This window comes from Schistocerca americana, chromosome 2 (assembly GCF_021461395.2).
Source record: "Schistocerca americana isolate TAMUIC-IGC-003095 chromosome 2, iqSchAmer2.1, whole genome shotgun sequence".
Lineage (NCBI taxonomy): Eukaryota > Metazoa > Arthropoda > Insecta > Orthoptera > Acrididae > Schistocerca > Schistocerca americana.
This window is the reverse complement of record NC_060120.1, coordinates 552,443,948-552,466,006: the sequence shown is the minus strand read 5'-3', so window position 1 is coordinate 552,466,006 and position 22,059 is coordinate 552,443,948. Positions and strand designations below refer to the sequence as shown.

The window sequence follows — 22,059 nt, the reverse complement described above, 5'->3', positions numbered from 1 at the left end:
AAATTGACAGGAAAGATTAACTCTGGCCCACATTAGATATATGGACATGTTAGTATCTTCCATCTGCATGTCTGGCTGGATTACTAAATAAAGGATTTGAAGTACTAAGTGCAAGGCAGCACGTCAAAAGTAGTGCAAGTGCAATCATCTTCGTGCAGCACTTTGACAAAACTTTAGGCCCCGGCCAAGTCTTGGTGATCCTAACCTACCATTGTGAAGTAATAGCAAAGCTCCAAAATTAATATTAATAAACTATGCTAGTGAAAGAAGTGTAAATCATAGTTTTCGCATACACACAGTGTCAGAGAGGCATTTGTTTGGCAGTAATTGTTTCTTTGTGAACCACTTTGGGTAGCAGCCATACTGCAAATATTGCAGTAACAGCATGTGTCTACCATCTTCTGCTGATGGAAAGGCTTCTCATTGGCAATTCCACAAGGTAACATGGCCTTTTGGTCACAGCCTTCATCAGGAAAAGAGAAACACACACCATTCATACAAACAAGCACATTTCATGCATACGACCGCGAACTCCTGCATCTCGGGCCGGAATGAAGCTGTCATGTCGGGTGCAAGCACCAACCTGTATGGGGTGGGGAAGAGGAAAGGATAGTAGTGTGCGGGTGGGGAGAGAGATGAACGTTCTCTGGTGGAGTGTGCAGGGACTAGAATGTTAAAGTGCAGCATCAGGAGGTTGTTGGCAGGGAGGTGGGAAAGAAAGGAGAGGAGCAAGGAAAGATGGGTGGGTGCATTGGCAGAGGTTGGCAAATATACAGAGTGGGAGATTATGGAGGAGATGATAGGATAGAGGGGATGGAAACTGTTGGGTGGAGGGTGTGGGGACAGTAAGTTACCGTAGGTTGAGGCTGGGATAATTATGGGAGTGGAGAATGCGTTGTAAGAGTAATGCGCATCAGCACAGATCAGAAAAGCTGATGGTGAAGGAAAGGATCCAGATGGCTCGGGTAGTGAAGCAGTCATTGAAAAAGTGTGTTATGTTCAGCTGCTTGTTGTGCCACAGGATGGCCTACTTTACTCTTGGCCACAGTTTGGCAGTGGCCATTCATCCTGGTGGACCGCTGGTTGCTAGTCATACCAATATAAAAAGCTGTGCAATGATTGCAACAGAACAGGTAAATGACATGACTGCTTTCACAGGTGGGCTGACCCCTGATGGGGTAGAATAAACCTGTGGCGGGACTGGAAATGGAAGTGTTGGGTGCGTGGATTGGGAAGGTTTTGCATGTTGGTCTTTCACAGGGATATGATCCTTGGGGCAAGGGGTTGGGTTGGGAGTGCTGTAGGGGTGGACAAGGAGACTGTGGAGGTTGGGTGGGTGACTAAAGACAACTTTAGAAATGGTGGGAAGTAACTCAGGTATTTCTTGGTCCTCCCACATGTCTTAACGGACTGCCCACTGCATCCGGTCCCTCTGTGTCCTATTGGTTCTCAGCGGTACTTCGTGGGGAGCAGATCGGATGACCCTCCTCCATTTGTACTAATCTTTTGGGCGTTTCGATTATGCATCTGCACATCTGTATGTCTTATGCTGTCTCAATACTATCCTTCACTGTGGCATCCGTTTGGCCACTGGCACCTTTTACAGTGGCCCGGCTGAGAGTCTGTAAGCAGAAGCTGCCGAACTACTGCTGTCATACCAATGTGATGTTCTCCTCAGCAGATGCACATGCCATTTGTCTGCCATGCCTGGCCACCAATCCAATGCCTCCTCCTTCGATAACACCTTTGACTGTCAGTATAAGGCATGTACCACTTCTCTGTTATCTCCTGGAGTTCACTTTCAGCTAGTGCTCTGGCAGCTTAACTTCACACCGCTTTCCACTTTCCGGATGGGCCTGAACCCTTCACCACCTTGGCCCTGTGCAGCAACCTGCATCCACCTTGGCCTTCATTCAGTTCCTGAGGACACTACTCCAGACTCGCTTAATCGCCGTAAGTTTCTCGACCTTTGCACAGAATGTTGTGATAGTGCCTCTATGTACGCTGATGGCTCTTGTACTGACCGCGGTGTCAGGTTTGCCTTCGTCATTGCCATCAGTGATTTTCAGTATCGACTTCTGGAACACCGCTAAGTATTTACAGCAGAGCTCTTCGCCCTGTATCAGGCCATGCAGTACATCCAGTGATAAAGGCTTTTCAATTGTGTCATTTGTTCCGACTCTCTCAGTGCCCTTCAGAGCCTCTGTGTGCTGTACACTGTCCATCCCTTAGTGCAACATGTCCAGGAAAGCTTCCACTTTGTCACTCTTGATGGAGCCACTGTGTTGTTTATGTGGGCCCTAGTTCCATCAGTCTGACGGGAAACGAGGCCACTGATGCTGCAGTCAAGGTTGCAGCCCTCCTACCTCACCCCACTAGTTCTTCCATTGCCTCCAACAATCCCTGTGTTGCTGCCTGTCTGTGTTGTCACGCTTGCATCACCGCTGGTCTTCCCTTAATGGGAACAAGCTCACAGGGAATTAAACCTCTCCCAGAGGCTTGGCTGACCACCTCTTGGCCCTCTCACTGTGAGGGGATCATTTTAGCTAAGTTGCGTATTGGACACTTGCTTTACACAAGTGTCTTTTAATTGTTCCTGTATGCAACTTAATGTGTCTTCCTTACAGTAGCTAGCAGCCTGTCTTTTGCTACATTATAGATGTGATTGTAGTTATTTGGATTTGGTTTTACAAAAACAAAATGAAGTTTCGGCAGACAGTCTGTGGTTCCAAGTAATTTGAAATTCCACTTACAGAAAAATCATTCAGATTTTAATGGTAAAGCTTGCCAATTTCTTTGGCAACTAGTTAAATGAATTAAGATTACAACAAACAATCTTTTTTAAGCTTTTGTCAACAGCAAATAAAGGCTTATAGCATCATACAAGGTTTGCATAGAGTTATGAAGTCAACAAAGCCCTAAACAACTGCAGAAAAACTAATTTCACCGTGTGTTTTATATTCAATGAATGTAAAAACTTAGCCAGTAAAAGCAAGGTTTTAAAAAAAAATAAAGGTGTGGTGATATGAGAACCAAATATACATTGTTGTCCTATTGAATGACACTCGTGTGTTAATACATTGTCTTCCTTGTTCAGATAACAGCAGGAAACATCAATGAACCAAATGCTATGTAATTTCTTTGAACAATAAAAATAATCAAGTTTTGACAAATTAATGTAATTAGAGAGAGGGAAAATTGTACTCACCAAGTGGTGACAGGAGAATACACACATGAAAAAAGGTTTTACACATGCCAGTTTCCAGAGCCAGTGACTCCTTATTTTGGCAGGGGGAAGGAAGAGGGGTAAAGGAAAAGCACTTGAGAGGATTAGGAAAAAGGGTTAAAATTCGGAAAAGTCACCCAGAACCATGGGTCAGGGGAGACTTATTGGAGGGGATGAGAAGGAAAGGCTTCTCATCCGATCCGGTAAGTCTTCCTAACTCGGAATTAAAATTAGTTAGGGAGACTCGTGTAAAATGTGGAATTGACCATTAGATTAGCAGCAACAGCAGAATGGGTTGATCGGGGGGAGCCCAGTGGACTTGTCATTAGGTGTCACCTGAGTAACAGATCCATCAAGGACCTTTCAACCCTTCTAAAACTGCCCACGTCGACTGTTGATGGTGTGACTGTGAAGTGGAAAATTCAAACGGACATTCACAGCTAAAACCGGGCCAGGCAGTCCTTGTGTCTGATAGACACAGACTGTTGAGCATTGGGAAGGGTGGATGTAAAAAATTGCATGAAATCAGCAGAAGGAAACAATCATGAGTCTAAAGTGCTACCAGTGGTCCAGCTAGCATAATGATTGTGTGTAGGGATTTAAAAGAATGGGGCACAATTGTTGAGCAGTTTCTCACAATCCACATATTTTTGTAGTCAGTGCGAAATGACACTTGAAATGGTGTAAAGAGTAATGCCATTGGGCAATGGATGACTGGAAACAAGCAGACTGGAGTGATGAATCACACTATAGCTTGTGGCAGTCTCGTGGAAAGATGTGTTTGGCAATTGCCTAGAGAACATTACCTACCACATGTGTAGTTTCAACAGTGAAGTGCAAAGGTTGTGGTGTTGCTGTATAGGGATGTTTTTGGTGCTTATGGCATGGCCAACTAGTTTGCTTAAGAAAACACAAAATGCAGAAGGATATGAACACATTTTACAGCTTTTAGGAATGCTCACAGTAGAGGGACAGTTAGTTTGGAGATGATGATTGTTTGTCACAGCATGACGATGCACAATCATAAATCCACCTGTGTGGCAGTCGTTTGTCGATGATAACATTCTTGAAATAAACTGGCCTGCCCTTGACGTGAACCCAATGGAACACCTTCAGACTGAATTAAAATGTCGCCTTCACTCCAGATCCCAGTGTCCATCATCACTGCTTTCTCTGGTATTGGCTCTTGAGAAGAATGGACTGCCATTCCTCCACAGACATCAGACACCTCATTGAAAGTGTCCCCACCAGGGTTCAAGCCAGCAAAAATGTAAAGAAAGGCCACACCCAACATTAACATCGTCTAATGGGTGTTTGGATACTTTTGAGCAGATAATGTACACTTCAACAGTATTTATTTGATGTGACATACACCTATGACTACTGTGCATTGCTTTATGATGTTACTGGAATTTTTATATTTTAGTTTATGGTGATCACACATTTATTTACTTATTCATTCATATAATATTATTTTTTGACAAGTTTTAAAAGAATTCAAATGTTATGTTGAGAAACACTGTAATTTTCCAGCACGGCCATGGTTGATTGACTGTTTGGACAACTGGCTGGAAAGGCTGAATGGTTCTCCCCACAAGTGTGCAGCCATATTTGTTGATAATAGTGGTATTGATATCATTCTTGGAATATTGCCATTTGCCAGAGAGTTGTTAAGAAGGGGTACGAAGGTATGTACTATATACTTCTTTCTGATAGCATAGAAATCAGAGTAAATTTTGGTTTTTTATTCAGATATCTAAGCACTTTCCAATTCCACTTCATTGTTGCTAAAAATGTATTGGATATTTTTTCCAGACTCTCCCAGATTCCTCTCATGTGCCAACCTATTGATCTCAGAGTAGCACTTGCATCTTATGTCATTAGTTATTTTTTTAGATGTTCTCATATTCCTGTGTCTCTCTTCCCCTACAGTTTTTATCCTGTGATCCTCCTCCAGTACCACAGAAGTTATTCCCTGAGGCCTTAGCACATGTGCTATCATCCTATCCCTTCTTCTTGTCAGTCTTTTCCATATGTTATGTTCTTTGACGATTCTGCAGAGCGCCTTCTCACTACTTACCAGGCCACCTAGTTTTCAGCCCCCCCCCCCCCTCTCTCTCTCCCTCGCTCTCTCTCTCTCTCTCTCTCTCTCTCTCTCTCTCTCTCTCTCTCTCTCTCTCTGGCATACCATCTCAAACACTTTGATTCTCTCTTATCCACTATCTGAGATTCACTACCAAATAATGCTGTGCTCTTAACATACATTTTCAGAAACGTCTTCCTCAAATTAAGGGCATAAGTTTAATAAAGAAAACAGTTACCCTTAACAGAGAATTTAATCATAATTAATATATTCTCCTTCACTATTTACAACAGTCTGCTAATGCTGAGATAACGTTTCAATTCTGCAACTGTAGAAATCACATGCTTTTGAAGTGAAGAACTTGTCAAGCCAAGTTTGGAGTACATTTTCATCCAGAAAGGAAGCTGGGAGGACGGACGCTCACTGGAGAGCAGAAAAGGTGAAAATCTGATGCACAAATCAGGTGAATACGGTTGGTGTGGAATGACTTCCCAATCTAACTTCCGTATAGTGTTATTTCTCAGTCTAGTAGAATGCGGACACACATTATTGTGGAGTAGCATCAGTTCAAGCAGTCTTCCTGGTAGTTGTTCTTGGATTCTGAAAAATGTCTCAATTAATGACAGTAAATGTCAGCAGTAATGGTTTCATCTTGGGGAAGCAATTCATAGTACACTAAACCATCACTGTTCCATCAGATGCATAACATTATTTTTTGTGGATTCGCACAGGTCTTTGTATGGGAAGTTGCTGCTTTGTTTGGGCTCAATAATTCCTTTCTTTTTCATACGTTAATATAAAGACACCATGTCTCGTCACAACAGGATAGGAATGGTTGGTGTTGTTCAAGAGCCAGTTATGCCCAGCAAGCAGAGATGAACATATGACCACTGTTGGTTTTTATGATTTTGGCTTAAACCATGTGGTACCCATACTTCCAATTTTTGAGCTTTCCCCATTGTATGCAAATGTTGCATGATGGTGGAATGAACACAGTTCATTATATTTGCCAGTACGCAAACACAATGACATGGATCATTGTGAATTAATGCATTTAAATGATCTTCAGCAAAGCCCGAACGTCTTCCTGAACATGACGAGGCACTAATGTCAAAACAATTCTCTTTAAAACGAGAAAACAATTTTTTTGCCATTATCTGTGCAATGGCATTATCCCCAAACATGGCGCAAATTTTTCTGACTACTTTCACTGCTGTCACCCCTCTATTGAAGTCAAACAGAAGAATATGTTGGAAATGTTCAGATTTCTCCACTTGGCACTACATTTTCTAGCATCCACAGATCCACTCACTGTCTTCAAATGACATATGACCATATGTAAACTCAGATAGCAACGGTGCACTACAAATAAAAAATGGCAATTGATAAATAAACCCGTAGTAACCGTAATACCCACAAGCAAAACAAAAACGCTACAAACTTAATGCACCAACCTAATATTTTATTGTAGTCGAAAAGTGATGATTTTCGAGAGAGAGAGAGGGGGGGGGGGGGGGCATGCTTTTTTTGAGCAGGTTTTGGCAAGTGTTAACTTTAAAGATTTGCAGAAGCCAGACTATTCAGGACGACAATGGTTGAAACACACATCCGGCTATCCTGATTCAGGTTTTCCACTGTTTTCCTAAATCGCTTCAGGCAGATGCCAGGATGATTCTGTTGAAGTTGCTGTTTGGTCCCCTCCCCCAAATCAACCAACCAATATGAAGGATAGCCTTTTTATTACAGTCATGAGAGTTGGTGTGGTGCAAATCACTCGAGAAAGTTTGGATGGCAGGAACAGAAAATGCCTTATTGAATGAAAAATTTATTCAGTTACCACAGAGGCAATGTTAAAAGACTGGAATGGCTGGAAAGGACATATTCTAACACCATTCAATTTTGGAAAAAGGATTATAATGTACCACTTTGTGAATAGAGTTAGGCTTATGTAAAATGCTGGCTTATGCTTTATTTGGCAAAAGGGAGTTGGAGAATATCATTCTGAGACGAAGAAAAACATTGCAATGAGTGGCTTAGGAGTATTCTCGAAAAATTACCAAAGAGATTTGTGCACATTATAGATCAAGTTCCAAATTGCACAATAATAAATGTACTATCATGAAATGGAGAAAGGATTCTATTGTTGAATTGATGGAAACCAATAATGTAGAGTTTCCATCTAGTGCAACGTCATATGAAGAATTTACTAAAGCAGTCTTACTAGAATACGCATGGCTGCATTTCAGGTCACAAGAGTATCTTTTGGGAAGTGTGGTGCATTGTGAATTCAGTGCCATTGAACTTATTTGGGTCTTTGTCAAGAACAAGACACCAAAAGAGAACAAGAGTTTGAAGATAAATCATGTTTTATATTTACGTCACTTGGGCCTGGAAAGTATTTCCCAAATTTCTGGAGGGCACAGTAGATCTTGTGTTCAAACTTGAGAACATTTGTGTACAAAGAGCTCACAGTCTTGAAATTTCAGAAGAACCATTGTTGATGCAAATAGGAGACTACAATAGCAGTAGCGAGACCTCACCGAGCAGTGAAAGTGATTAAGATCAGTTAAAAAAAAAGAGAGAGAGAAAAAAAAAAAAATCAAACAATGGAAAGTCCAAGTTGGGATATTAACAATATTATGAAAAAGTTAAATTGCTACTCACCATAAAAATGACACAATGAGTTACAGATGGTATGATAAAAAGACTATTATCCATTTGAGTTTTTGATCAAAGGCCTCTTCAGAAAGGAAAACGCACCACATTCACACAAGCAAGCACACATCACACGGGACTCACATTCAGGAGGATAATGGTTCAATCCCGCGTCTGGCCATCCTAGGCTTTCCATGATTTCCCTAAATTGCTCTAGGCAAATGCCAGGATGGTTCCTTTGAAAGGGCACTGCCGACTTCCTTCCCCCTCCTTCCCTAATCCGACGAGACCGATGACCTCACTGTTTGGTCTCTTCCCCCTCCCCTTCCCCCCCCCCCCCCCACTGTGCCCCTCCCCCCCCCCAAACAACCTAACCCACACATCACACAAATTAAATTAATTCATCATTCTTTCCTGCAAACTTTATGCAAACTAATTTACAATAGATTTGATTTTTCATTTATTGAAAGCAGCTTATTATTAGTGTGTTCACCAATAATTTACTACTATTGATCTCTACTTGCAACAATAACTGAATGTGGCAATACTGTATTGTAATGCAAGTACAAAGTTGCCATGTTTTGCTGGTAAATAGGCACTTATCGTGCATTACAACAATGGCAGCATGATAGTATGACAACTACACTCCACCACAGTCTCTCATAGATTGCAGCTACTAACACAGTTGCTTTACAGTCTCTTAACTGATAAACGTGGAAGTATTCATTAGTAATGACAGACAATGTAACCAACAAAAGTTCAAGTTTGACACCCATTTTTTTTTCTCCAGTGCGATACGTATAACAATAAGGTCAATTGAAGTCTTGCATCTGACATTGTAGCAATGAAATGACCAATCAGGAAATAACAAAAATCGTAATGCAAATAGAAAAACATTGTAATGGATGGCAGTGTAAATCTCTTTAACTCTATCTGTCTCTGAAAACCTCGTAATTCCAGTAACCAGTAACTCCGTTAACAAAGAGAGATTTAAAAGTGCATGGACTTCTCTAATCTGTCAATAACTAGGCTTCTAGTATGTAGTTACACATGTAGCAACTTTATCTGTATCTTTTCTTTTTCCAAGAGGCACTGGATGTTATGATAGAGAGAGTTAAAATTTTGTAAGAACTCCATTAATTTCTCTTTTCCATGCTAACATGTATTAAAAGTGTTGTTACCGTATCCCCAAAACTGTATTGGCTTTAAGGCTGGCTGATGTCAGAGCTCTCTCCCCAAATTCCTCCATCATAAGCCCACTCACACTGATTTGTATTTATGGATTTTAAATTGTTAGCATCCATAACAAACAACGTGATTAAGACTTGTGTACAGAGTGCATACTATTTCCAAGGCAGATAGATAGATCATTGAGCTAATCTGCCTACGAACAGCATTCAGGGATCATCCAGCAGATTAAAGACTCTTTCATTCCAAGCTAAAAGAAAGCCTTTGGGAGTAGAGAATAATGGAATGTAAAATCAGTAGCTTTCATTTTGTTTGTTGCCAGTGTTTCATCTAACATAGCAAGAATCCAGAAATTCTGGGCACCATTAAAGTTTTTAGACACTCTGGAATTGTTACAGGGTTATGTGCTACAGTGGAAGGCTGGAGTTAATATATACTTTGCCAGTGTGGTTTGTCTCATGTAGATCAGACAGTCAAACATGCACTGTGAGAAACCTTTTTCTGTGAACACCGATGCTGCACTCATCTTTTGCAACTCACCAGGTCTCATATCGGCAAGTACTACACCTCCACTGCACATTCCATGGAATATGAGAAAATAATAATTGTGTCAACAGGCATGGTCTATATCGATTCATACAGGCAGAGAGAGAGAGAGAGAGAGAGAGAGAGAGAGAGAGAGAGAGAACAAACGAACGAACTGCTTATTTCCATTGTCCCAAAGGTTTCTGTCAGTATTCAATACAGAGTAAGAAACCTTTTTTGACAAAAACAAATCTCTGGCCCACAGTACATATCACTAAGCAATGTTGTCTTGGACAATGTGCCTCTCATCTGATTTTCATCTGGACTGGTTAAAGACATTCTGTTGCTTTCTTTTATTTGAAAGATAATGATTTTCTAAAACTTCCTGGCAGATTAAAACTGTGTGCCGGACCGAGACTCGAATGCGGGACCTTTGCCTTTCACGGGCAAGTGCTCTACCATCTGAGCTACCCAAGCACGACTCACGCCCCGTCTACAAAGCTTTACTTCTGCCAGTACCTCGTCTCCTACCTTCTAAATTTTACAGAAGCTCTCCTGCAAACCTTGCAGAACTAGCACTCCTGAAAGGCAAAGGTCCCGAGTTCAAGTCTCAATCTCGGAGAAAAACTGTTGAAGTTTTTGCAGCATCAAATATTCCAGTTGAAAAGTTCATCACCATTTCCTTTTTTAGCAGTCAGTTAAAGAAGGTTCAAATCCAATGAGCACTATGGGACTTAAATCTGAGGTCATCAGTCCCCTAGAACTTAGAACTACTTAAACCTAACTAACCTAAGGACATAACACACATCCATGTTTGAGGCAGGATTCGAACCTGCGACTGTAGCAGTAGCGCAGTTCCAGACTGAAGCGCCTAGAACTGCTCAGCCCCACCGGCCGGCAGGCAGTCAGTTTCAAAGAGCTCATACTTCATCTTCAGGCATGCAGTATTACAACCTTTTAAATCTGTACATCTAATCATTTACAAAAAAAAAAAAAAAAAAAAAAAAAAAAAAAAAAAACACTTTTACTCAAAGCAGGTCTGAACTTCACCAAAAAGTAATGCAAATGTTGCTAGAAATAGAGGCTATATTTTCAGGTCCTTAGTCATTAATTATTTAAACATCTTTTTATATCTGGTTCTGTTACATGCTGAAATTATCTGGAAGCTTTCACACTGTTCAAAGACATTTAATCAGTTGTGACTTGGTTTTTAATTAATCAATTGTATTCCATCATATTTAGTACTGATTAACTGTAAAAATACCAGAATTTTTTAAATTAACATTAAAAATTTATTTATGAATTAAATTTTCACTCTGAAGCAGCATATACACTGATCTGAAGCTTCCAGGCAGATTAAAACTGTGTGCTGGACCAAGAAACAACTAGCCTTTCATGAGCAAGTGCTCTACCAACTGAACTACTGAAGCACAACTCTCAATCCATCATCATGACGTTACTTCCACCGGTATCTCATCTCCTACCTTCCAAATCTCATAGAAGCTATCCTGCAAAACTTACGGGACTAGCACTCCGTTCAGCTATACCTTCCAGTAATGACTTACATTGTAATACCTCACTTTAGTTCATTATGTTTTTTTATTAGACTTTGTTTTGTTGCAGGACACTGACATGCCTCAATCAGTCCATGTAATAAAGTCTCTTTTAAAGAACACATTTCAAAGGCTTCAGATTATTTCCTTTTTAACTTACACACTGTCTGCTCTTTGATATCATGCTGTAAAACAAAATATGTACTTCACAAGATTTGACCACGCCATTAGAAAAACTGTGCGAGGGTAAATCAATAAAAGAAACTGAATATTCCGTATTTTAGGCATTTACATTAATAAGAACCTGAACTGGAAGTTACATTTTGCAAATCGTAAATGTTTATACTCTGCAACTTCTGCATTACAGATAAAGTCAGGCTTTGAAGATGAAAATGTTGGAAAGTGGACATATTTTTACTATTTTCATTCACTTATGTTTTGTGACATCGTACTCGTAATATATTACCCGGCCAAGCGAAGTGGTTAAGTGGTTACCTGGCTTGGGTGGCAACACTGTTCAGTCTACACCTGTGAAAGGTAGGGGGGGGGGTAGCAATTCCATACATTCTGATGCTCTCAGAAGTGGAACACTTTCACATTTCCACATCTGTGTGCACCACTGGGGGAAGTGTCTGTTAATAATGAGAAAAGAAACAGGGCATACAGTATATCTCACTTTGGCCTCTCGCACTGCTTCATTTGTAGTATCCATAAGACTACCTTCGCCAGTAATATGGCTGTCTTCCATTGCTGTGTCTGTGCTTTTGCAAAATTTTATCACTGGAATAAAGAATCCCTCCTTAACCTTTTCACTGTTTGTCAAGAATGATAATGCTGACTCTTTGTTGAAATCTATTTGGACTGATTGCACTAATTATTCAGTTTCTTTGCCGCCAGAGCGCATCTCCTGCAGTAGTCATCACAAATTTTTCTAATGTGATATCTGGCCTTATAAGTCTTCTAATTTCACAGCAGCAAAGGGAAACTGACCACATGGTCTAGTGGTTAGTGTCTGTGGCTAGTAACGTCCAGGTCCTGACTTCGATTCCTGGAGACCACATTAAATTTTTCTCTGGTGGATAGGTCTGGAGGAGGACCACCACCTTAGCCTTGTAAGGCCATGTGAAAAGTTGTTTGAATATAAAAGTAATGAAATTTATGCACAAGTCATTGGAGTAGCATTAACTGAGAGGCTCGAACCATTTATTTGTTAGCAACAGAAGCATCAGCTGTTAATTTTTTGTGTTGGAGAGAGAGGTGCTTGACATATTGTGACTGTTGAGCTTATTCTTTGCAAGGTTCCAGACCAGTTGTATAGGAGTTAGGACTAGATGACATGGTGGCAGTAGGAAGGGAACCATTTTATAGCAAAATTTTTTCACTGCAACAGATGTGTTCTCTGCACACGGTGCTGAGCACTGTTTACTTGTGGCTGTACTGCTTGGCAAATGCTGCTACCTTTGCTGAGAATTGTTGTTCTTGCTGCTATGAAATACTTATCATCCAAGTTTTAAAAAACTGTTTGGTGAAAAATTTAATTTTGGCACTTCTTACAGTCTGGTACTTTTGCTCAAGAAAGGACTGAATTTATTTTTGTTATTCGAAATGGTTATGGCACGGCTTCAAGTGAGTGAAATTGTAAAGTGTTTGTGGAGGTAAAAATGTGTTGGGTAAACTCCACATATGGTTGATTTTAGTTCTTACATTGCAGTATACAGAACGTAGACAAGAGGTCAAAATTTTATCTAAAACTAGGAGTAGAATGATATCTCATTTCGCCGTCCAGTTACTGATACTCATATCTGATGAACGATCGTGTGACACGCCCATTCCTGTCTCTGCGCATAACGAGTCATGGTCATAAAAACTGTCATATTTCATAAATGGTTCAAGATGTCAAAATGTGGTTGTTTTCCCCAAATGACAGCATGTATGTTGTTGTTGTGGTCTTCAGTCCCGAGACTGGTTTGATGCAGCTCTCCATGCTACTCTATCCTGTGCTAGGTTCTTCATCTCCCAGTACCTACTGCAGCCTACATCCTTCTGAATCTGCTTAGTGTATTCATCTCTTGGTCTCCCTCTACGATTTTTACCCTCCACGCTGCCCTCCAATATTAAATTGATGATCCCTCGATGTCGCAGAACATGTCCTACCAACCGATCCCTTCTTCTAGTCAAGTTGTGCCACAAGCTCCTCTTCTCCCCAATTCTATTAAATACTTCCTCATTAGTTATGTGATCTACCCATCTAATCTTCAGCATTCTTCTGTAGCACCACATTTCAAAAGCTTCTATTCTCTTTTTGTCTAAACTATTTATCGTCCACATTTCACTTCCATGCATGGCTACACTCCATACAAATACTTTCAGAAACGACTTCGTGACATTTAAATCTATACTCGATGTTAACAAATTTTTCTTCTTCAGAAACGCTTTCCTTGCCATTGCCAGTCTACATTTTATATCCTCTCTATTTCGACCATCATCAGTTATTTTGCTCCCCAAATAGCAAAACTCCTTTACTACTTTAAGTGTCTCATTTCCTAATCTAATTCCCTCAGCATCACCCGACTTAATTCGACTACGGCATGTAAAGAGGCACATGTTGTAAGATAAATACTCCAAACTTTTCTATTGGCGGAGATAGGCACAACAAGGCAAGTTAACTTATTCGTGGCACTTTAATTCAGATGCCTTATTTCATTGGAAAAAATCAAATGTGTACCATATTGTCTTTTGACAGTTATGGTCTCTGGTGTGCACATGACAACTCATTCATTCCAGGCACTTTAAAATCAAATCCCATAGATGGAACAGGTAGCGTTTTTTAAAATGTATATAGAGTTTCTTGGCTAGTCTGGAAGTCTAGTTCTGTGTGCAACAAAAGCTGCATAGTTTTTTTTTTCTTTTTCAAAAATAGTATTTCCATGTGTTGCTCATAATATTATCACATCATAACTGGTATCCAGTCCAATTCTGAAAGCAGGGCTGTGAGGGAAGTGTAACCGCTTAGCACTGAAAGCACAATTCTTGCGATCACCAGTGGACAACCAGAACAGAACAGAACAGAATTGAACTCCTGGACAGAGAGTGCAACTGTTTATACAAACACAGACTATTCTGCTACATACAAACATTACAAAAAATTGATAAATATGAAATGACAATTAATTGGGGCTGATCGGCTTTGAACTGGCAGTCCACTGCACATCAGCCAGCAACAATAACTGCTACATAGCACAACTTGCAGCATTGCTCCCACTCCTGGAGAAAAAGGGATCTGCTGTTTCAGAAATTTTCAATGGAACTGATTAAAGCTAGATCCTGTTAGTGGTTCTCCATATGGCACTGCTGCTGGGTCCTTGCTTTCTGGTCATGTTGTCATGTCCCCTTTACTGTGACGAGGATCAGAGATAGCCCCTTTCATCAAAGATTTGTGGCTGTTGGCAGGTCTTTAGTTTCCTTGAACAAAGCGTTCATATTATCAGTCTGCATCGGGACTGTAGTGGTGCTTCATATGGAAGGTGTGGATCATGTCTCTGCATCTTTGTCTTCTCAATGAAGGATCATAATCCTCAAGCTCATATGTGGTGTCTGACAAGTGATGAAGGATACGATATGACCCAAAGCAGCACTTCAGTAGCTTGTCTGATAGTTCTACTTGCTGCACGGGCATAAAAATCCATTCCAAATCTCCTGGACTATACCTCGTGCTTCACATTATATTCTTTGTCTCGTTCCTGGGCATCCAAGGTCTGTATGTGAGCCAACTGCTTGCTTCTTCAGTCCTCTTTATGAGGTGTTTCATATAGTCATATTGTTTCATATTGTCATCCTGAGTATTGTCCTATTGAAATGGGAACAATGTATCCATTTCCATTTTGACTTTGTGACTGTAGCGCAGAAAGAGCAGTGTGACCCTGTAGTGTCTTGCTTTGCTATAGAAGGGGATACGACACCCCCCCCCCCCCCCCCAACAAAAAAAAAAAAAAAAAAAAAAAAAAAAAAAAAAATAAAATAAAAAATAAAAAAAATTTAAAGCTATAAATTTTCAAATTGTTTACAAAACAACCTTACCCCTTCAAAATACTCTCCATTACAACAAATAAATTTGTCCCACTGGTGCTTCCACTGTTAGCTCCTTCCTCTTTTTTTCTGCACTTTTTCAGTGTTGCCAAACCAGTGTCCTTTCATACCCCTTTTCATGTGTGGAAATAAGAAAAAGTGACATGGAACCAGGTCAGGCAAGTAACATGCATGAAGCAGTGGAACCATGCCATTTTTCACCAAAAAGTGTCTAACAGAGATGGCTGTTTATGCGGGTGCATTGTTGTGGTGGAAGAATCAGTCTACTGTCTGCCAGATATTGGGTCTTTTGTGACAAACACTGTTGTCTTATCTTCTTAAAACTTCCAAATAAAAGGTTTTATTTATTGTGAGCACAAACTCTCAAATTTTTTCACTGATTTGGGCAGCTGATGGACGTCCAGAATGGGGTTTGTCATCAGTTGACCTGTTACCATTTTTAAATAGAGCAAACCACTTGTAGCCTTGAGTTTTTCCCTTAGCATCACCTTGCTAAGCTGTTTTCAACATTAAAACAGTTTCAGCACATTTTCACTGAGTAGAAAACAAAATTTCACAGCTGCAGGTTGTTAATTTAAACTTGCCATCATAAAAAACAAAACAACAGCAAAACAGCACTAGCAAAAACAATCACTGCAGATGAACAGAACAAGCCAGGTTGACAACACAGGAGGCACTGAATTGGCAGTGAGTTTGCTGTACATGCCTAGTGGCGGAAATACCTACTACATATACTCCGCCCACAACAGTTTTATTACAGTTTTTTTTTTTTTTTTTTTGGTTTCCCCCTCATATTGTATGTGAATGTCGCAATGGACAGTATCATATCTCAATCTCTTAAACATCAACATACATTGAGAGCATATCTGCCAGTGTCTTATCAAAGCATTCTGTGAGGCCATTCGTCTTAGGGTGCTACGGTCTTGTTATGCTGCTGGTGATGTCACAATGTGAAATTACCTTTAACACTAGTCTCTACTCGAAAACTTTTCCACAATCAGAGATTACCAAACCGGGTACTCCGTGCTGCTTCAAAAGTCCGATCCATTGGAATGGCACTGCTGAAGGGGCATTAGATGCCCCAGAGGTAGCTACAGCATGTGCTTTCATCACTGACATACCTTACAGTGGTTTACATACTGATTAATGGATCAGCAGATACCTGGCCAGTGATACTTGCCTCTAATTCTATCTAGAGTGTTCTTGAATCCTTGGTGACCAGATGTTGGAGCATCATAAACACTTCAGTATAGCTGACCGTAGGTGAACTGGGATGACGAGCAACCATTTCTGCCCCATTGAATCACAGTTCCTCTTACAAAATGTTCTGTTTATTAGCTGGAATTCTCCTTTGGTTGGTTTTTTCCTCCTTCAAGGTTTCTGTGGTTTTTAGCAGTGCTGGACCTTCCCTCTGTTCAGCAGAAATGTCATTTATGCAACGATGGCTGAGATTTCATCCATGCTGGTTTGTTCTACCACAGGATGTGCTCATTGTCCTTGTGTTTGCATTCACTTTTTTATACCATTTTAATGACATTTTCCTGAAGTCTTGGTGCTTATTTCGCCAGTCGACCTGACAGATCAATCAGGACAATGAGCTAGCATAGAGGATGGTGGTCCATCATGTTGGTGAATAGTTCACCAAGTAAATACGGCCTGTACTCCTTGATGAGCCAAACAACTGCAGAGCAGTCTTTCTCTGTTATATAGTGGTTTCTCTCAGGCTTGAAGAGTTCTCTGGAAACATCTTGTACACCATTCAAGGAAAATCTAGCTCTCCTTGCTGTATTTCCTGCAAAATACATGCCTTGGTGCATCTTGTGAATCATGAATAGAACACATTCCAAGAAAACTTCTCACATCATGACTGTTCTAAGGAGTTGGAAAATTTCTGACTGCTCTTATTTTCTCTGAATTTGGATGGTCACCATCAACATTCACTAGATGCCGCAAGATTTTAAATTCTTTGATAGTGAAGAGGCACTTCTTTGGTTTCAGATGTAGGCCTGGAATCTGAACACGCTTCAACATGTTTGTCAGGCAGTGTAAATGTCTTTGAGAAACAACGATGTCATCTATATAGCAAAGACACTTTGTCCATTTAAGGTGTCAAAGCTGATTGTGCATCATACACTCAAAGCTGCTACATATTCCAAATGGCATAACTTTAACCTTATAGAGGCCGTTTGGTGTTATGAAGGCAGTCCTTCCCTAGCCTCAACATCCTCAATTTACCAGTAACCTGTCCACATGTCCATAGTTATGAAGTACTTGTTCTTTCAAGTAGTCTGAGGTGTCGTCAATACACAACAATGAGTAGATGTCTTTCTCAGGTGACTCTGCTGCTGTTGGTGCAATTGACTGGTGGTGGAGATTTGCGTTAAAGATTGGTGCAATTCTTCTGGTGCAATTGACTGGTGGTGGAGATTTGCGTTAAAGATTGGTGCAATTCTTCTTCAACATTCTCTTTTACCTTCTGACACATTGGGTCAACATCCCTAGTTAACTTGGTCCAACAGTTCTGGTTACCATAAAATGCTGTATATCTTCCTTTACAGTCTGGCATATTAGAGAGGCAAGGTATGGCCATCTTCCACAACTGCCATAGCGACCACATTCGGGAGTCAGTTATACCTCCTTTGATTGCCTATTTTCTGTTTCATTTATATGCACCGCTTGAGGAATCCCTCTGTTGTTTACCAGAAGAGCTTGGAAAACATCTTCTGTGACTTCTTTCATCAAGTGTGAGATTCTGTCATCTTCTGTCATATTTGGACTTACAGACTGGCATGGGGCTAAAGCATTCTGTATGTAGGACTGTGTAGCTTCTGTATGACATTGAGCCCTATTCTTCAATTGTTCTTCCAACTGATTATCACCAAACATTTTCTGCAGTTTGGCACAGAATTTATCCCAGCTATTGAGCTTCTCTTCATTGTTCTTGAGCCACTGAAGGATTGTGCTTTCCAAATAAAAGTACACATTTGCTAAATGTGTGATTTCATTTCACCTGTTGTATTTGGCGACTCATTCAAATCCTTTGTCATTTTGCAGTGTCCTGATCAGTGTGTCTGGAAGGAAAACACTGATGGATGTCTGATGTGCAGTTGACTTACTGCTGTTTTAGAATCCATTGGTCTCGTGAATACAGCTGTGAGAATGATGTACCGCATGTATTCCAGTTCCTGTCTATGTAGGCAATGGCTTTTACATTGTCTTATTGTAACCACAATGCTTTAGATGTTTTGAGTCAGTGAAATATAACACTCAGCACGAAAGCATGTTTATTACAGTCACCAATGTACAACCAGAACAGAACTGAACTGCTGGGCAGAGTGCAGCTATTTATACAAACATCAAATATTCCAGAATATAAAAATGTAAGAAATTTTGAGAGCCTTCCAGAAATACTAAATGACAAATAATTGGGGATGGTTGGATTTGAACTGGCGAGCTGCAGCACACCACCAGTGATGCTAACTGCTGTGTCATACTGCATGCTGCACAGCTCATGGCAGTATTGCAGAAATTGCTGTTTAATAACACATCTACCAGTATTGTGAGTGGAAATATGGATTTCATTTATTCTGCTTTGGAGCAGATACCTGAATCCTCCACCACTCGGCTTCCTGCCCCCTGGTCATTATTTGCACACAATTGACTGACCTGGCTTTCACTTTCCAACATTTGCTTGCATATGCTGTGTTTTCTCCGTTGGCACAGTCACACCTCTCTCGTTCCATTTGTCAGTAAAATTAACAAAGTTAACAGCAAGTTTTCACACTTCTCATGAAGGTATTTTCTGTGACTTTTTGCACACGCACTATGAGTTAACAACACACACTACTTTGAATTGGAATGTAACTGCACCTAATTATGTGACAAAGTTAGTTCTCACTGTTTCTGTTGTGGTCTTCAGTCCGAAGACTGATTTGATGCAGCTCTCCATGCTGTTCTATTCTGTGCAAACCTCTTCATCTCAGAGTATCTACTGTAACCTATGTCCTTCAGAATCTGATTATCATATTCATCTCTTGGTCTCCCTCTACAATTTTTACCCTCCTTTGCTTCCCTCCAGTACTAAACTGGGTTCCCCTGATCTCAGAATGTGTCCTACCAATAGATCCCTTCTTCAAGTTATGTTGTCCCACAAATTTCTTTTGTCTCCAATTCTGTTCAGTACCTCCTCATTAGTTATGTGATCTACCCATCTAATCTTCAGCATTCTTCTGTATCACCACATTTCAAAAGCTTCTATTCTCTTCTTGTCCAAACTGTTTATCATCAATGTTTCTCTTCCATGTATGGCTACACTCCGTACAAATACTTTCAGAAAAGACTTCATGACACTTAAATCTATACTAGGTGTTAACAAATTTCTCTCCTTCAGAAACTTTTTTTCTTGCCATTGCCAGTCAACATTTTGTATCCTCCCTGCTTCAACCATCATTGGTTATTTTTCTGCCCAAATAGCAAAACTCATCTACTACTTTAATTATTCCATTTCCTAAGCTAATTCCCTCTGTGTCAATTGATTTAATTCAACTACTTTCCATTGTCCTTATTTTGCTTTTTTGATGTTCATCTTATATCCTCCTTTCAAGATACTGCCCATTCCAGTCAGCTACTCCTCCAAGTCCTTTGCTGCCTCTGACAGAATTACTATTTTATCGGCAAACCTCAATGTTTTTATTTCTTCTTCCTGGTCTTTAATTTCTACTCCCTTCTTCCACCCCCCCTCCCCCCCCCCCCCCCCCCCCCCCACTATGGCCAATTAACATGTTCAACTTGTCAATCAATAACTCACCGTAGAAGAAAAAGTGCTGTTACACAAAAGGATGTAATAATGAATGATAATGTATGGTGGTGTCTCCTGTAGCCAACTCTTTAAGCAATTGGATACACTGACAACAGACTCACAGAGCATTTATTTTCTTATTAAGCTTGTTGTCAACAATCAATCACAGTCCAAAAACAACAATAACATTCATTAATATAATACTAGAATATTTATCAAAAGTCATGTTTAGAGTTTAGTTTAGTTATTTGCATGATCCATCGAACATAACTGTGTCTTTCTATGATGCAGTTATAGTAACACAAACAAACACACACACACACACACACACACACACACACACACACACACACACACAATAAAAATATAAATTACATATTCAGCATTCAGAAATTCTGCTCCAAGCAGAACTTAAACTATCTGTCAGTGCCATAAAAATTATTGACTAGTCCATCAGATGTAAAGAATTTAATATGTAATGAAATTAACTTCATATACAAAGAGTGTGAGGTCATCCACATGAGTGCTAAAAGGAATCCGTTAAACTTCAGTTACACAATAAATCAGCCACATCTAAAGGCCATAAATTCAACTAAATACCTAGGAATTGCAATTATGAACAACATAAATTGAAAGGAACACACAAAAAAATGTTGTTGGGAAGGCTAATCAAAGACTGTGTTTTATTGGCAGTACAGTTAGAAAATGTAACAGATCTACTAAGGAGACTGCCTACACTACACTTGTCCGTCCTCTTTTAGAATACTGCTGCCCGGGGTGGGATCCTTACCAGATAGGACTGATGGAGTACATCAAAAAGTTAAAGAAAGGCAGCATGTTTAGTATTATTGTGAAATGGGATAGAGTCCCACTGAAATGATACAGGATTTGGGCTGGACATCATTAAAAGAAAGGCGTTTTTCATTGCAACTAAATCATCTCATGAAATTCCAATCACCAACTTTCTTCTCCAAATGCAAAAATATTTTGTTGACACTGACCTACACAGGGAGAAACGATCACCACAATAAAATAAGGGAAATCAGAGCTCGTATGGAAAGATATAGGTGTTCATTCTTTCCACGTGATATATGAGATTGGAATAATAAAGAATTGTGAAGATGGTTCAATGAACCCTCTGCCAGGCACTTAAATGTGATTTGCAGAGTATCCATGTAGATGTAGAACTGAAGCTATATCTGCTTGGAGCAGATTTTCTGAATATGTGTGTGTGTGTGTGTGTGTGTGTGTGTGTGTGTGTGTAGAGAGAGAGAGAGAGAGAGAGAGAGAGAGAGAGAGAGAGAGAGAGTGAGTGAGTGAGTGAGTGAGCAGGGGGCAGGGGGACTGAACATAGTTACGTAGAGATCTCTGTAAACAAATTAGCTTACGACAGTCATATAAATGGTCAGAAAATTTCCATATTTTGGCAGAAGTAGTATACTATAGCTGTAAAACTGACTTGTTCCGCATCATAGTAAGCCACAGTTACGTTTGATGGATCATACAAATAACTAAACTAAACTCTAAACATGACTTTTGATAAATCTTTTTGTGATCTCATTTTTTATATGTTTTGATGTTAGCAGATGTGTATTTGTCAGAACTTGCTCTGCAATAATTAGATTTAAAAAGAAGAAAACCTCATCTAAAAAGTGGAAGTAAAAAAGTAGCATTTTTCTTAAAAACACATTGTGTCTGCTAGTTAAAATGTTTGTTTAATACTCATTTATCACTTATAGGATATAGCCAAGATAATTATATACAAATTTAGCAGATTGTCATTAGTACAGCATATGGATGTTTTGTAGAACAACACTGTTAATGTACTAATGTATTTCTTGAGTTGTTTCACAGGATCTGTACTGTGCATGCCTTATGTGCACATAGTCGTGTGTGTGTGTGTGTGTGTGTGTGTGTGTGTGTGTGTGTGTGTGTGTGTGTTCTC

The 22,059-nt window shown here is 40.0% G+C and overlaps 1 protein-coding gene across 2 annotated transcripts in view; it reads left to right on the top strand.

Moving 5' to 3' along the window:
* LOC124596521 (4'-phosphopantetheine phosphatase) overlaps positions 1–22,059 on the top strand; it is a 167,045-nt gene that overhangs the window by 110,015 nt on the left and 34,971 nt on the right. For both annotated transcript variants that reach the window (XM_047135688.1, XM_047135687.1), the window contains exon 13: positions 4,760–4,914. In XM_047135688.1, coding sequence (XP_046991644.1) covers positions 4,760–4,914 — 155 coding nt within the window. The remainder of the gene's footprint in view (positions 1–4,759; positions 4,915–22,059) is intronic.